This window comes from Oncorhynchus nerka, linkage group LG22 (assembly GCF_034236695.1).
Source record: "Oncorhynchus nerka isolate Pitt River linkage group LG22, Oner_Uvic_2.0, whole genome shotgun sequence".
Lineage (NCBI taxonomy): Eukaryota > Metazoa > Chordata > Actinopteri > Salmoniformes > Salmonidae > Oncorhynchus > Oncorhynchus nerka.
In genome coordinates, this window is record NC_088417.1 from 56,096,769 (window position 1) to 56,113,473 (window position 16,705).

The 16,705-nt window shown below is 42.0% G+C and overlaps 1 protein-coding gene across 1 annotated transcript in view; it reads right to left on the reverse strand.

The window, feature by feature from the left end:
* Positions 1-16,705, reverse strand: part of LOC115105391 (peripheral-type benzodiazepine receptor-associated protein 1-like) — a 175,007-nt gene that overhangs the window by 50,507 nt on the left and 107,795 nt on the right. Inside the window, 6 exon segments of the mRNA XM_029627372.2 lie at positions 61-111; positions 2,306-2,410; positions 3,327-3,449; positions 3,716-3,805; positions 4,169-4,252; positions 5,159-5,341. Of these exon segments, the coding sequence (XP_029483232.2) occupies positions 61-111; positions 2,306-2,410; positions 3,327-3,449; positions 3,716-3,805; positions 4,169-4,252; positions 5,159-5,341 (636 nt within the window).

Genomic DNA, 16,705 nt, shown 5'->3' on the forward strand with positions numbered 1-16,705 from the left:
AAATACAAGCTCTAGACCTCTATTGGCAACATAAAAATACAAGATCAAGACCAGACTTACCTCCAGCAACTGTACCACCCCCTCATGCTCCCTCTTGGCAAAAAACTCAGCCTGTTGAATGGAAAAATAAACACAGTTTTTTATTTATTAGTTCACATCTAGTCCCTCTCAAAAGTTCTCTCTAGAACAAAACAAACAGCCCTGCACCCAAAGGCTGCCTCCTACTGGACAAAGTCTTAATTACCCATAATATAATTGATGACAACATTTTTTATTTGAGTTTGATTGGGTTTTGCTGAGTGATTGCTGGGAACAGAGTTTCTTGGCAGTTGTGATTATATACAGTGCATTTGGAAAGTATTCAGACTCCTTGACTTTTTCTACTTTGTTATGGTACGTCTAAAATTGATTAAATAAAAAGCAATCCTCAGCAATCTACACACAATAACCAATAATAACAAAGTGAAAACAGTTTTAGAAATGTTTGCAAATGTATTAAAACTTAAAACAGAAATACCTTATTTCCTTAATATCCAGACCCTTTGCTATGAGACTCAAAACTGCGCTCAGGTACATCCTGTTTCCATTGATCATCCTTGAGATGTTTCTACAACTTGATTGGTGTCCACCTGTGGTAAATTCAATTGATTGGACATGGTTTGGAAAGGCAAACACCTGTCTATATAAGGTCCCACAGTCAACAGTGTATGTCAGAGCAAAAACCAAGCCAAGAGGTCGAAAGAACTGTCCGTAGAGCTCAGAGTCAGGATTGTGTCGAGATCTGGGGAAGGGTACCACAACATTTCTGCAGCATTGAAGGTCCCCAAGAACACAGTGGCCTCCATCATTCTTAAATGGAAGAAGTTTGGAACCATCAAGACTCTTCCTAGAGCTGGCCGCCTGGCCAAACTGAGCAATCGGGGGAGAATGGTCTTGGTCAGGGAGGTGACCAAGAACCCGATGGTCACTCGGACAGAGCTCTAGAGTTCCTCTGTGGAAATGGGAGAACCTTCCAGAAGGAAAAAACATCTATGCAGCACTCCACCAATCAGGCCTTTGTGGTAGAGCAGACCAGACAGAAGCTATTCCTCAGTAAAAGGCACTGACAGCCCGCTTGGAATTTGCCAAAAGGCACCTAAAGGACTCTCAGACCATGAGAAACGAGATTCTCTGGTCTGATGAAACCAAGATTGAACTCTTTGGCCTGAATGCCAAGTGTCACGCCTGAAGGAAACCTGGCACCATCCATACGGTGAAGCATGGTAGTGGCAGCATCATGCTGTGGGGATGTTTTTCAGTGGCGGGGGCTGGGAGACTAGTCAGGATTGAGGGAAAGATGAACGGAGCAAAGTACAGAGAGACCTTTGATGAAAACGTGCTCCAGAGAGCTCAGGACCTCAGACTGGGGGCGAAGGTTCACCTTCGAACAGGACAACGACCCTAAGCACACAGCCAAGACAATGCAGAAGTGGCTTTGGGACAAGTCTCTGAATGTTCTTGAGTGGCATAGCCAGAGCCCGGACTTGAACCCGATCTAACATCTCTGGAGAGACCTGAAAATAGCTCTGCTTTAACCTAAAAAAAATCAAGGGGTCTGAATACACTGCAACCAATCAATTGAATTTACCACAGGTGTACTCCAATCAAGTAGTAGAAACATCTCAAAGGATGATCAATGGAAACCGGATTCACCTGAGCTCAATTTCAAGACTAATTGCAAAGGGTCTGAATACGTATGTACATAAGGTTTTTAAAAAATGGTTGTAATACATTTGTAAAAAATTCTAAAAAACATTTTTTGCTTTGTCATTATGGGGTATTGTGTGTAAAATGATGAGAAAAAAACAAACAATATAATCCATTTGATAATAAGGCTGTAACGTAACAAAATGTGGAAAAGGGGACTGATTACTTTCCGAATGCAAATCGAATCAAATTTATTTATATAGCCCTTCGTACATCAGCTGATATCTCAAAGTGCTGTACAGAAACCCAGCCTAAAACCCCAAACAGCAAGCAATGCAGGTGTAGAAGCACGGTGGCTAGGAAAAACTCCCTAGAAAGGCCAAAACCTAGGAAGAAACCTAGAGAGGAACCAGGCTATGTGGGGTGGCCAGTCCTCTTCTGGCTGTGCCGTGTGGAGATTATAACAGAACATGGCCAAGATGTTCTGTATATGCCATTTATATAAGCATACATTTTACGTATAGGTCCTGGGAATTGAACCCACTGTCCTGGCATTATAAGCACCATGCTCTACCAACTGAGCTACAGAGGACCAGAGGCCATGTACGGTGCTGCTCACCCGCTGTAGCCGTTTGATCTCATCCTGTTTAAACTTGAGGATAGCCAGTGCCTGCTCATGTTCTAGTTCCAGCTGCTGCCTTCGCTCGGCGACCTCTCGCATATGCTGCAAGCAATCAAAGGAGACACGTATCTCATGTAGTCAAACAACACTTACATAATTACTCTATAGTCTCTACTCTCGGCTTCCATGAGGCAAATTCCCAGACAAATTCAAATGGCAACGTTACTAGTAAATGCATACTGGCAACACTACTAGTAAATGCATACTGGCAACACTACTAGTAAATGCATACTGGCAACACTACTAGTAAATGCATACTGGCAACACTACTAGTAAATGGCAACACTACTAGTAAATGCATACTGGGGCAACACTACTAGTAAATGCATACTGGCAACACTACTAGTAAATGCATACTGGCAACACTACTAATAAATGCATACTGGCAACACTACTAATAAATGCATACTGGCAACACTACTACTATGCATACTAAATGCTAATAAATACTGGCAACACTACTAGTAAATGCATACTGGCAACACTACTAGTAAATGCATACTGGCAACACTACTAATAAATGCATACTGGCAACACTACTAATAAATGCATACTGGCAACACTACTAGTAAATGCATACTGGCAACACTACTAGTAAATGCATACTGGCAACACTACTAGTAAATGCATACTGGCAACACTACTAATAAATGCATACTGGCAACACTACTAGTAAATGCAAACTGGCAACACTACTAATAAATGCATACTGGCAACACTACTAATAAATGCATACTGGCAACACTACTAGTAAATGCATACTGGCAACACTACTAGTAAATGCATACTGGCAACACTACTAGTAAATGCATACTGGCAACACTAATAATAAATGCTAACACTACTATGTTTGTAGTCAAAGTGGACCTGGCCCCAGGGATCTCCGGATTCTTCACATTTGTTCTGAAATAGTGAAACTTGGAAGTGTTGCAACAGAAGACTGGAGGTGAGCCTGTACCTTTAGGACCTGCTCTAGGTTCTCCAGTTTGGCACGGAGTCTCTGGTTCTCCTCGAGAACTGAATCACGTTGAGCGGTCACTTCAGAGAGGTCTTCCCTCAGCTCCTCATTCTCAACCCGGGCCTGAGAGAGAGGGATGGGGAGAGAGAGAGAGAGATGGGGATAGAGAGAGTACTGACATTCCTCATGACTAACAGGAGAAGGACAGACACAAAACAAATACTGTCCCATTCCAACATAGAAACAGAAGCCCTTCCGGTCTACTGAAGGTTCACGACAGAAAAGACTGCTGAGGGTTCCCAATTTGAACCATAATGTAGAGATTTATTCTGTCATCTAAAACAACCGTAAGCCTAAGAGGCCCTCAATAGAATAGAATGGAGACTGACCTGGTCGGGCGGCTGTGCCTTCCTCCTGAGGAGATCCGCCTCCTCCTCTAGTTGTTCATTTTTGCCCCGCTCATCCTCAAGCAGGCTCTCCTGTCAGAGCACAAACGACAACAAGAAGACAAGACTCAGATTCAACAGCCAGGGACGAAGCCATGATTTCTCATCAGTCCCAGTCAACAGAGAGTATAGTCATTATACTGTAGTACAGCCGTATTAGTGCTGTAAATCAGTGGAGGCTGGTGTCACTTTCGTTTCAGGATGGGTGTAATGTAATGGCTGGAATGGAGTTATTGGAACCTTGTGTTTCATGTGGTTGATACTGTTCCATTCATTCCATTCCAGTGGGATGTTCTCAGCTACCACTGGTCATAACACCTGGTCCACTGGTAGTAGCACGCTGAGAGTACAGTAGTTAACAAACACACGAGTGGATGGCCCCTGAGGATTTCTTACCAAATCTAGACATTTCTTCTGTCTCTTCCTTACTTCATGCTCAAGGTTTTCACATTCTTTTCTCTTCTTACTCAGCTCCTGTTCCTGAAAAGGAAGCCAGAGCATGTCACGTTACAGCGACTACACGACCTGCGAGCGTCAGAAACATCCATATCGGACCCTATTCGCCCCATTGCAATCTGAACACGGTGTTAGAAATAGGAGCTTTTTTGGCTGCCTATTCCTAAACGTGACACAGGCCTATTTGGCGTCAGACAGTAAGACTATCATGCACATGCACACTGTTCTGTGAGCCTGCCCGGCTACAGTACCATGTCTATGATACCCTGTCGTGTATATTAGATGTCAAAGCATATTAACATATCATTTTTCGTTTGACAAAAAAAGTGTCTGCACAAATCACGATCAATCTGTTTTGTCTGCACAATAAAATATAAGCTCTTGATTTCCATATTGACCTCTGACATGGTAACAACGAGGTATTAACAAGCTTAGCATTCTTTAATTACTCTAAATGCAGCTTACATGCACAGTCATGCAGGCCCCCCCACCCCCCAGTAGCGAAATGAAAAAAAATAATGGAAAAAAAAAATCGGCTTATTTCAACATCCATCGCCAGACACAGAATAACCAAGCATTATGATGACTGCACAAGGACTGTTATGTGTGCTGTGTGGGGGGACTCAGTGGCTAATTGACTGACTAGATGCAACAGCTGCAGCACGACAATATTGATTATTAAAAAGCGAAGACCTGTGGCCTGATTTGTTCTAACGATTACTTGTCTGTGAGCCATCCTCCAGACTACAAGCAAACCTTACATCATATCTCACTCATAATATCAGTCCAGTCTCCAACAAGAGGTATGTGCATGTGTGTATGTGTCAGTATAGCTAGCCATGACAGGGTTGTATATTGTACGAGGTGAGGTGGTCAATCATATGTGTGTGAGTGTGTGTGCGTTTGTGGCATTGATGTATTTGTTCTCACCAGCAACTGTAGTCGCTGCTCCTCTGTGTGCTCCTCCTGGTGGGAGAGGCTAGGGGTGGGGGCGGGGCAGAGGCCCAGTGAGGGTTGGGTCACTCGCGACCCTGACTCCTCCTCCTCTCTGGGAGTCTCCTCACACCTGGATGGAGCCTCATCTAACGCCACACACGGGGTCTCTGCTGCAACCTGCCAAGGGCACAAACCAGAAAGTTCACAATTATGCCTAAAAGGCAGACTCTGCAAGATGACGTTGCATGCACAAAGTAAACACATAACGGGACAATTTTCGCAACTACTAAGAGCGTTGAAGCGCGAGGCTAAACCTCTCCGTTGTTTTGGTTCCGTAGTTTCCACGTTGTAGCAGTGTGAAGCGCATCCGTGCACATTGTGAAGCGCATCCGTGCACATAATAATTAAACCTCACTTGATACAGATTAAAGAAGCTAAAGAATTGAGTAAGGCAAGGGCAAACCTTGACACCTTGAGTATTACATAAGTCAACGTAATGAACAGACCTGGAGTTCAAATATCTAAATTACTTTCACATACATTCAAATAATTTGATTTAAAATGATATATGAATGTATTTGGAAATACACTTGCAAAGTATTTGAAAAACTCATATACACAGAAAAATTATTTAAAATACCAGATATTGAAATGTATTTGAACCCAGTTCTGGTAATGAAGCACAGTAATCAGAAGTTTCACACTGGCTCTAAGGCTAAAGCCAGACAAGACATAATTATACCCAGACCGACAGAGGTGCAAAGCCCATCATTCAAATCTAAGGAAACCATGACTAAACAATTTTCTTTGGCTAATGGCTTGATTGAAAAGCGTTTCAGTGAATTAGATGTGAGCATCATTCCCCCTGTGTAGAGAGCTGTGTCAAACAAAGTGACTAAAAGAGAACATAGCAGAATAATAGCAGAACACAAATATGTCATATCAACCTCAAGGTTGTGTAATATAAACCTGACTCCCAGCACCAACCAAATGACAGATAGACAGGGATTATAATACAGCTATCCTCCAGCCTTTCTTCCTTCCCAGTGGCCTGACTCCTCGGACTCCTCTACACAGTCATCTAATCCACAGGGAATCCCTCCAGCCTGAACCGTGACTCACATACCAATACTAGCAGACTGGATGTAACTCTTAAAATGATTCTTTAGAAAGGAGAGTCCCTCCTCTCCTTTAATGGACATTCCTTTACGATTATAATACACTGCTCAGAGTTAGGCGATTCTTAGAGTTAGGAGAAAGAGAGTACCTCTGAACCCATATCAAGTAAGCAGAGTTAGGTGATTCTTAGAGTTAGGAGAAAGAGAGTACCTCTGAACCCATATCAACTAAGCAGAGTTAGGTGATTCTTAGAGTTAGGAGAAAGAGAGTACCTCTGAACCCATATCAACTAAGCAGAGTTAGGTGATTCTTAGAGTTAGGAGAAAGAGAGTACTTCTGAACCCGTATCAACTAAGCAGAGTAGGAGTGCTGATCGAGTATCGGGCATCCCCTCATATTCATTATGAGAAGGGAAAACTGACGCTGTATCAGCACTCCTAATCTGAGACTCTTTATAAATACAGGCGCTGATGTATTAGTATTCTATTAGGATCCATGTTAGCTACAGCCAAAGCTGCAGGTACTCTTCCTGGGTTCCACAAAAAATAGAACACATGACATAATACATACCATGAAATAGACAATTACAGCTGAAGGACAGAACTACATAAAATGACATAATACAAAACACGAATAGACAGGTACAAAACGACATAAATTATATGTAGCAAAACAAATTACAATACATACAATGAAGACAGGTACAGAACTACATACATTTAAAATAAGAATACACACTTTTATATTTTTATGCCTTAGCAGTCCATGCAACATGTACTCATAATAACAGCTACACTGAAGTCATCCATTTTGTTACAGTTGCTTACTGTTACAATTGCAAGTCCTGATCCTAATCTCTCAGAACCCGTTGTTCTGTAAACACTAACGAGAATCTCACAACATTAGGAACTGCCCGTGTCCTTGGTTCTCCCGTTTGACGTCAATACTATTCATAATAATAATAATAATTCATAGATGCTACTGAATACAAGTGCAATGAAAATTACAATGGAAACACAATAATTCCTCCAGCTAAGGCTTCAACCACAGATGTCACCCTAGCAACCATGCCATTCAACTCATAAATGAACTACAGATGGAGTGTTCTCCTCGCTAAGGCTTCACTTTAATCACCTCAGCAACTGTGTTGGAGTTTCTTATATCTAAAGTTTCAATTGAAACCTTCACTTTACATATGTAGACTTTTTAGAGCTCCATCACTCCACTCCGTTCAATAAATTGAACAGATTCATCATCAGATTGGGGCTTCTATGAAGTCTATCACCCCCTGCTCATAGCCATGAGCTACAGATAAGAGTATCAATTTAATCGTTCAGCTTCATACGTGGACTTTTTAGAGCTCCATCACTCCACTCCGTTCAATACACTTAAAGTCAGAAGGGCTTCACTTACGTCCTTTGCCCTGTCTAGTGCATAGATATGAACTTAACCAAACATTTGCCGTGTTAACTGAGGTATAGTGCGTAGCCTTTGGACAAATTCATAAAATGAATGAGGTCCCCTTGATATCGAGTTTCCTACAGTTCTCTTATGGAGTTGTTTCCCATTTCCATTTCCCATTCTCCTCACCACACACCCAGCAGCCTCCACCAGTCACACAAAAAAATAAGAATAGACTTTTATACACATCAATAAAACGAACATCAGTAAGCTGACCAGACTATCATATCATCAGGAGCAGTATGTTCTTACTCTACTGAGGCTTTGCTTACAATTGCTTTCTCTGATCAAAAGCCCTGATATCCTGTTGCCAAGGGCACATCTTATCTTTAACTTGAACCCAAACACCAGATGTGCTCGAGAGGGAGATACTATCGCTATTTAGGTTAGACGCGTTGTGCTGTGATGTGAGGATTTATTAATTTTTTTAAAGCTACTTTTGCTGCTTGCTTGAGTGATTTGAGATGGCAAGGAGTTCCATGCTATCATGGCTCTATATATTACTATGCGTTGCCTTGAATTCATTTTGGCTTTAGGGACAATGAGGAGACCTTTAGTTGCATGCCTTGTGAAATATGAATGTATGTCAGAGCTGTAAGTTAGTTGACTGAATAGACAGTTTGGAGTTTGTAACACATTCATATTTCTAACAAAAAGGAGAAGTGAAGGCAGACCATCTCTACTCTACTTTGAGCCATGAAAGGTCAACATGCATTTTGTTGACATTAGCTGTCTTGGAACATTTTTAGGGCAATATGTTCTGTTCTGTTGTTAGCCAGCTGTAGCTTTTTTAATGTCTTTCTTTGCAGCACCTGACCATATTGCCGGACAGTAGTCAAGATATGACAAAACTAGAGCCTGTAGGACTTGTTTAGTCAGTTGTGGTATTAAGAATGCTGTTTTTGTGTTGTATTGTTTCTGTTTGTTAACTTATTATGGCTGGGGGGCAGTATTGAGTAGCTTGGATGAATAAGTTGCCCAAAGTAAACGGCCTGCTCCTCAGTCTCAGTTGCTAATATATGCATATTATTATTAGTATTGGATAGAACACACTTTAAAGTTTCTAAAACGGTTGGAATGATGTCTGTGAGTATAACAGAACTTATATGGCAGGCAAAACCCTGAGGAGAAATTAAAACAGGAAGTGAGAAATCTGAGCTTTGTATGTATACACCAGAGTCCCCAATGAAATCCCCTTGAGATATTAATGATGTTGCACTGCCTAGGGGTTCCACTAGATGTCAACCATCAATAGAAATTGTAATGAGACTTCTATGGTGTTGTGGGAGTGAATGATAGCAGAATGCATCAGGTGTCTATCAAGCAGCCATTTTCTGATCATGCTTATTCCTCATGGTATTCACTTGTGTTCCATTGCTCATGAAGACAAGAAGGAATACTCCGGTTGGAACTTTGTTGAAGCTATATGTTAAAAACAACCTAATGACTGATTCTGTACTTAGTTTGGAATGTTTCTTCGACCTGTAATATAACTTTTTGAAGTTTTTGATGTCACGCTGACCAGAATGAGCGTTTGGATATGTATACCAAACACGCTAACAAAAGAAGGTATTTGGACATAAATAACGGACATTTTCGAACAAAACAAAACATTTATTGTGGACCTGGGATTCCTGGAGTGCTTTCTGATGTAGATCATCAAAGGTAAAGGAATATTTATCATGTCATTTATTGTTTATGTTGACGTCAACATAGCGGCTATTGTGACAAAATTTTCTGAGCGCCGTCTCAGATTATTGCATGGCTGGCTTATTCCGTAAAGGTTTTTTAAAATCAGACACAGCGGTTCCATTAAGGAGAGGTATATCTATAATTCCATGTGTATAACTTGTATTATTATCTAAATTTATGATGAGTATTTCTGTTGAATGATGTGGCTATGCAAAATCACTGGATGTTTTTGGAACTAGTGAATGTAACGCGCCAATGTAAACTCATTATTGATAAATATGAACTTTATCAAACAAAACATACATGTATTGTGTAACATGAAGGCCTATTAGTGTCATCTGATGAAGATCATAAAAGGTTAGTGATTAATTTTATCTCTATTTGTGCGTTTTGAAACTCCTCTCTTTAGCTGGAAAAAAAATGGCTGTGTTTTTCTGTGGCTATGTGGTGACCTAACATATTAGTTTGTGGTGCTTTTGCTGTAAAGCATATTTGAAAATCGGACACTGTGGTGGGATTAACAACAAGAATAGCTTTAAAATGGTATGAGATACATGTATGTTTGAGGAATGTTAATTATGAGATTTTTGATGTTTTGAAAATGGCGCCCTACACTTTGACTGGCTGTTGTCATATCGCTCCCGTTAACGGGATTGCAGCCATAAGAAGTTAATGCCAGTTTGTGTTGGATTGATTTTTTACTTTAATATTTTGCATGAACCAAACATTAATGATTAATTAATTATGAATGATGAATTAGTTAAATCATGCGTAGGTAACGTGTCTGTAAGCAGTATATAAGATATCTAACGGGACTGCCCGTTAGAGCTCCAGACAGACGTGTAATATGGTGCATCAAGTTTGTTGGAATGTCTCCAGTTAACTATTAATAAACAATGACTCTTAAGATTTACTTCGCGTGTCCCTGTGTAGAATTTCCATGACACAGATTATTGTGTATAATATCAAAGGCTGCACTGAAATCTAAGAGTACAGCTCCCACCATCTTCTTATTGTCAATTTCTTTCAGCCAATCATAGAGTTGTTTGTGTCCGTGCAATACAAGTAGAATGCCCTTCTCTATAGGCATGCTGAAAGTCTGTTGTTAGCTGTGGCTGGGGGGGGGGGGGACTAAGTGTGGGGAAGTGGCTCTGGATCTGTATGACATTAGTGTCTTCTCCTTGTCACCCTAGCTTCAGCGGGTTAAGAGTCAGGAATCAGGTCTCTAATTTTAGAGCCACACCTACTTATCTAATCCAGTAGAACTAGGCTAGTGCAGACAAGGCTATGACCGAGTAACAGGATCAAAGTAAGGACCAGCCAGCGCCATGTGAAGAGAAAACTCTCTGAAGTGACTTATATCAAGTGCTTATAGCTCTATGAAGAGACCGCTCAGTGTTGCTAGCCATTTTGAGACCACATAATATACTTGCACACATGAGCACTCACACACTTACAATATAGAACACGAGCCAAGGAAAATAACTATATTATTATTACTATTATCATTATTAAGGTTACTATGAGCAACAAAAAAATATTCATGAAACATCAGGAGTGGAACCTAAAATAGAACTGTAGAATAGAATACTGTCCGACTGTCATTACACTTAAGCCCAGTCCATTGTTCGAGGGAAGTGAGGGAGTGAAAGCGGTCGGTCCCCTGATCTCAGATAGGCATGTATAAGGAGGGAATTTGAGTGTTTGCCCACAATGCTGAGGTTCAGAGATCAGAGCCACAGATTATCAGAGTTCAGGCAGTGTGGCATGCAGGTCAGATAGTATTTGAGGGGAAGACACAGAGAGAGACGATGTTGCATAATGCCTAATGTGTTGAGTGTGAGCTATGTGATATATACAGAACAAAAATATAAACGCAACACGTAAAGTGTTGCTCCCATCTTTCATTAGCTGAAATAGAACATGCCAGAAACTTTCCATATTCACAAAAAGCATATTTCTAAAAATAAAAAAAATGTAGAAATTTGTTTACATCCTTGTTAGTCAGCATTTTTCCTTTTCCAAGATAATCCATATCAAGAAACCTTATATTTGGGACCCCAAAAAACACCACTCTAAAATGTGCAGTTTTATCACACAATCCAATGCCAAAGATGTTTTGAGGTAGCGTTCAATTGGCATGCTGACTGCAGGAATGTTCACCAGAGCTGTTGTCAGAGAATTGCTATTTTCTCTACCATAAGCCTAGGCTAGTGTCGTTTTAGAGAATTTGGCAGTACGTCCAACTGGCCTCAGGAGTGGAATAGACCGCAGACCTCGTGTAACCATGCCAGCCCAAGACCTCCACATCCGGCTTCTTCACCTGCGGGATCGTCTGTGACCAGCCAGTATTCTGATTGGATGGCCCTGGCTCCCCAGTGGGTGGGCCTATGCCCTCCCAGGTCCACCCATGGATGCAATTTTGTCACTAAACTGTAGTAACTTGTCAGCCAACAGGCAGTGTTATGACTTGCTGTTTTTAACCCGTATAGTGCTGTTTCTGTGTGTAAACAGACAAGTCCCATGCTGATATTGAATCCAAATACTAATTGAGTGTATGTAAACTTCTGACCCACTGGGAATGTGATGAAGGAAATAAATCACTCTCAACTATTATTCTGACATTTCACATTCTTAAAATAAAGTGGTGATCCCAAACTGACCTAAGACAGGGAATTCTTACAAGGATTAAATGTCAGGAATTATGAAAAACTGAGTTTAAATGTATTTGGCTAAGGTGTATGTAAACTTCCAACTTCAGCTATAGGTAGGGGTAAAAGTGACTAGGCAATCAGGATAGATAACAAACAGAACAGTATCGTGTGTGAAGTGTGTGAAACTGGGTCTATTTGCGAGTGTGTGTGTGTGTGTGTGTGTGTGGCGTCAATATACATGTGTGTTTTTTGTGAGTGTGAGCGTAGTGTGTGTATGTTAGTGTAGTATGTGTGAGTGTGTGGGTACAGTCTAGTGAGTGTGCATAGAGCCAGTGCAAGAGAGTCCGTGGGGGAAAAAATGACATTGACCTCCTTTATAATTATAAAAACAATGTTAATTGTCAGGGTGGCCATTAGATTAACGGTTCAGCAATCTTATGGCTTGGGGTTAAAAGCTTTTCATGAGCCTTTTGGTCCCAGATTTGCCACTCCAGTAATGCTTGCCATATGCGGTAGCAGAGGGAACAGTCTATGGACTTAGGTGGCTGGAGTCTTTGACCATTTTTAGGGCCTTCCTCTGACGCTGTCTGGTATAGAGGTCCTGGATGGCAGAGAGTTCGGCCCCAGTGATGTACCGGACGGTACACACTACCCTCTGTAGCGCCTTGCGGTTACCGAGCAGTTTCCATACCAAGCGGTGATGCAGCCAGTCAAGATGATGGTGCAGCTGTAGAACTTTTTGAGGATCTGAGGGCCCATGCCAAATCTTTTCAGCCTCCTGAGGGGGAAGAGGCGTTGCTGTGCCCTCTTCCCGACTGTGTTGGTGTGTTTGGGCCATGATAGGTCCTTAGTGAATGTGGACATGGAGGAACTTGAAGCTCTCAACCCACTCCACTAAACCAATCACTCAAAATGTCAGAACATGCACATTGTTCATGGAATCGTTGTGCAACATTATGCAATGTAACTTTTTAGTCAATTATGGGTATGGCTGGCTTCTTTTCACTTACAGTAACTACTTAGCATCTACTCATCTGTAACGGCTTGCCACAGTGGCAGGTTAAGAAAAGTACTTCTGCAGGGTATGTGGCAGAAGCAATGTTATTTTTGTTGGTTTTTAGTGTAATACATTGTTTCATTTGTTAGTTTTTATCCGGATTTTGTACTTTATTTACACAGCAAGGAAAGAGAGGAGACGACAGATCAGCTAGATCCATAGGACAGACAGTGGCGAACCTGACGGTTAGCGTGGAGTCGGCAGCACTACCACTAGACAAAACTCGCCCAGTACGTCTCAGTTGTATTTGATCATTGTTTGGTGGTAAGCAAGTGGGAAGTCTTTCCATTATGACCACACCATGACCGTTACGTCCACTCCTGAGGCTTTGTTACCCCAAAAAACACAAGCTTCAATCATAGTTCACAGCCTGTGATACTAGTCTGCAGTCTATTCTGACATCACGTCCATGCCTCGATAAGAGCCAATTAGATGAGGCTTGTGAAGTTGTAATAATAGGCGGTGAACCATCAATTCCGCCTAACTCTGTGTCCAGCCACATGAAGCCACAGGAGTGGTGCATGATTACACAACAAACACCTGGCCTTGGCAACCATCTCTGGACCACACATGCACCACTTTACCTGACACAGCACAAGGCATAGACTGAGGTTATCAAACCTGTAGGTTATTAACTATAAAACAACTGCACAAAAAGCCTAGTTCATATCTACTAAAGCATGATGTGCACTAGGCCTACACACATACGACATGGACAATGCAACACAAGGCCCGGTCCATGGCTAAACGGAGAGCCTGTAAAACGTCACACAAGACCCGATTCATACTTGGACTACAACATACTAAAGCGCATCGACCTAAAGCATGGCTCACGCTTTCAATAGCACATGCCCACTACACTAGGTTTATTTAATGGATACTGAGGGACAGTAGGGCAGGTTCATGCTTACTAAAGCACACACTGTTCAACCTACACATACTATAGCTCCATTCTGACTAAAGCACCATACACATCCTATAGGTGTAGTCCATCCATACAGTAAGCCAGGTCAATGCTTACTGCAGTAGTGTCAAAAGAACCCATTCAGTCAGCCCTGGTCCAGGATGCCAGAAGAGCATTGGTAACTAATAAAGCATATACTATGCATAATACTACACATATACTACAGACAGTCCTGTTTGTATGTCCCATAAATAAATCATCAGATCTATGCAGAAACAGTGCCTTTTCTTTATTTACCTTGATATTCACCCGTTGAAGGAATGTTTTTACTTGATTTTCAAGTCCCTCAGTCGAGCACCTGGGCTGAAGAATGTTTGGGTACACTTTCTTTACACAAAATAGATGTTTATTCCTACGCAAACTATTAGGTAGAGCATGGAAGGCCTGGTCCATGCTACTGTACATGGACATACTGTACACACGAAACATACCATAGATTTACACCCTAGGTTAAGGTACTCTAGGCCAGGTCCATGCTTACAGCAGCAGTGTCACATCCCATTCAGTCAGCACAGCCCTGGGCCTGGATGCAATAAGCACATTGGTGTAATCCCTGTGGAGGACTACTGAAACAGGTAACTGGATCACTTCTTTTTAAAAGCACCTTAAATGGATTGGATTGTCCTGGCTGCTGGTTTGGTTTTCTGTTTTAATACAGCTACGTAGTATCATCAGCGATGCCATACTGCTATCATAATGCTGCTTTGTCCACAATCCGGGCCTGGCGGTCACTAATTCACGGAACGATATGCTGCTGGCTGCTGCCTAAATTCCCACATCTGGGATCTGAAATATCTGACTGACAGTTCCAAAACAGGTTTTGGAGAAAGGCGTCACTGCAACTCCACAAGTAGGCCTCGGCCGTGGGATTTTTTTGTGAAATGCAACAGCGATATTAGATCTGCAGAAGAAATCCACTTAGTTGGGACTCATCATGTGCAATAATAACATAGAGAACACGTAATGCCAACAGAGCAGCCAAGCTGAAACTACAGGCAGCGGGCTATGGTAATCTGATGACATTTTCACTTGCCCGTTTCAAAGACATATAATATCTAGATTTCTTAAACCTTAACTATATTGCACTTTGGATGATTATTCTGCAAAGTGCTAGATATGTCTGACGATTTCTCCTGAAACTGTCCTGTCTAGCTTAGAGTCCTACAGTACCTAGGGGGTATACTACAAGGTTAACCACAAACACAGAGTTACTGGGACATAAAGACACCAACACACACCCCCACCAAATACAACCTACCCCTCTCCAGTGATCTGTGGCAACGTCAAGGCTATCCCCGGCCCCCAATTATCCAGAGCAGGGGCAAGGCAGGGGCGAGGCGGGTGATCAGCTAGGAAAGTGTATGGTAGGAGAGTCGGCTGGAGTCTTAACGTTACCTACCATCCAAAACCCTCTCACTGCTACCACGGCAACAGAGAGAGGATTACTGGACTGTACCATTCTGTTGTTAAAGGGGATTAGAGTGGACAGCCACACAACATGGCCCCTTTCTGTGGTGTGCGTGCATGTGCGTGTCACTCTGTGTGTATGTGTGTGTCACACACATGACAGATTACCAGAACCAGCATTCTCATCTAAGCTGCAAAGAGCAAAGTGAATTTTGACACTAACTTTGTTGTCATACAATACATAGATAAATAAGATCATTAATGTCTTGAAATGCATGTCTTAAGATGTATTTCTTTTTAAACCAAAGTGTTTTATTAATTTATATATTTACATCTTATTAAATTGAGTCTGCAACCAAAATGTGAACATTTCATGACATCTGGGTGTAGTGAGTTAACTATTTCTAAGAATTCTTTAGTCATTAGTGTTGCAGAGAGAGCAGAGGGAGCGTGTGACTTGTGTCTCTAAATCAGGCCCAAGTTCAAGACAGGGAATCATCTCATTACGTCCCCTGGCAGTCAGGCAGATTACTGTAGTCAGCTCTATCAGCATAACCCTGAGAGTACAGCACATCACAGCACAGAGAGCTATTATATCTATCCCATCCACCCCTCGTAATGAAAAGACATGACCCGGTCCGTGTCAGTCAGTCAGCTTCAGCCTAATCTCAAACTTGGCCCTAAACACGCTGCGTCACGTCACCACACTCAGCCTCGCGCTGTGCTGCCTTTTGGGAAGTGCTGCAGCACTGTACTCATTCCACAGCAGCTGGATGGTTTAAACCTCAACATCTGGACAGAAGCACACTGGAAGCAAAATGTGGTGTTTGGAGATAAATAGTACTTAGATGGGCAGTTACATCTGGGTGGGTACTTCTAGGTTATACACATTGCTTGTGCTATTTTTTTCCCTCAACACGCGTGTCCTTTAGGGGTGCGTGCTTAGTCCCTTCCTGTACTCCCTGTTCACCCAAGACTGCGCGGCCAAGCACGACTCCAATACCATCATTAAGTTTGCTGATGACATAGCGAAGGTAGACCTGATCACCAAGAAACGATGAGACAGCCTATAGGGAGGTCAGAGACCTGGAAAAAGGCTCCTTAATAGCTTCTACCCCCAAGCCATTAGACTGCTAAACAACTAATCAAATGGCCACCTGGACTATTTGTATTGATCCCCCCCACCC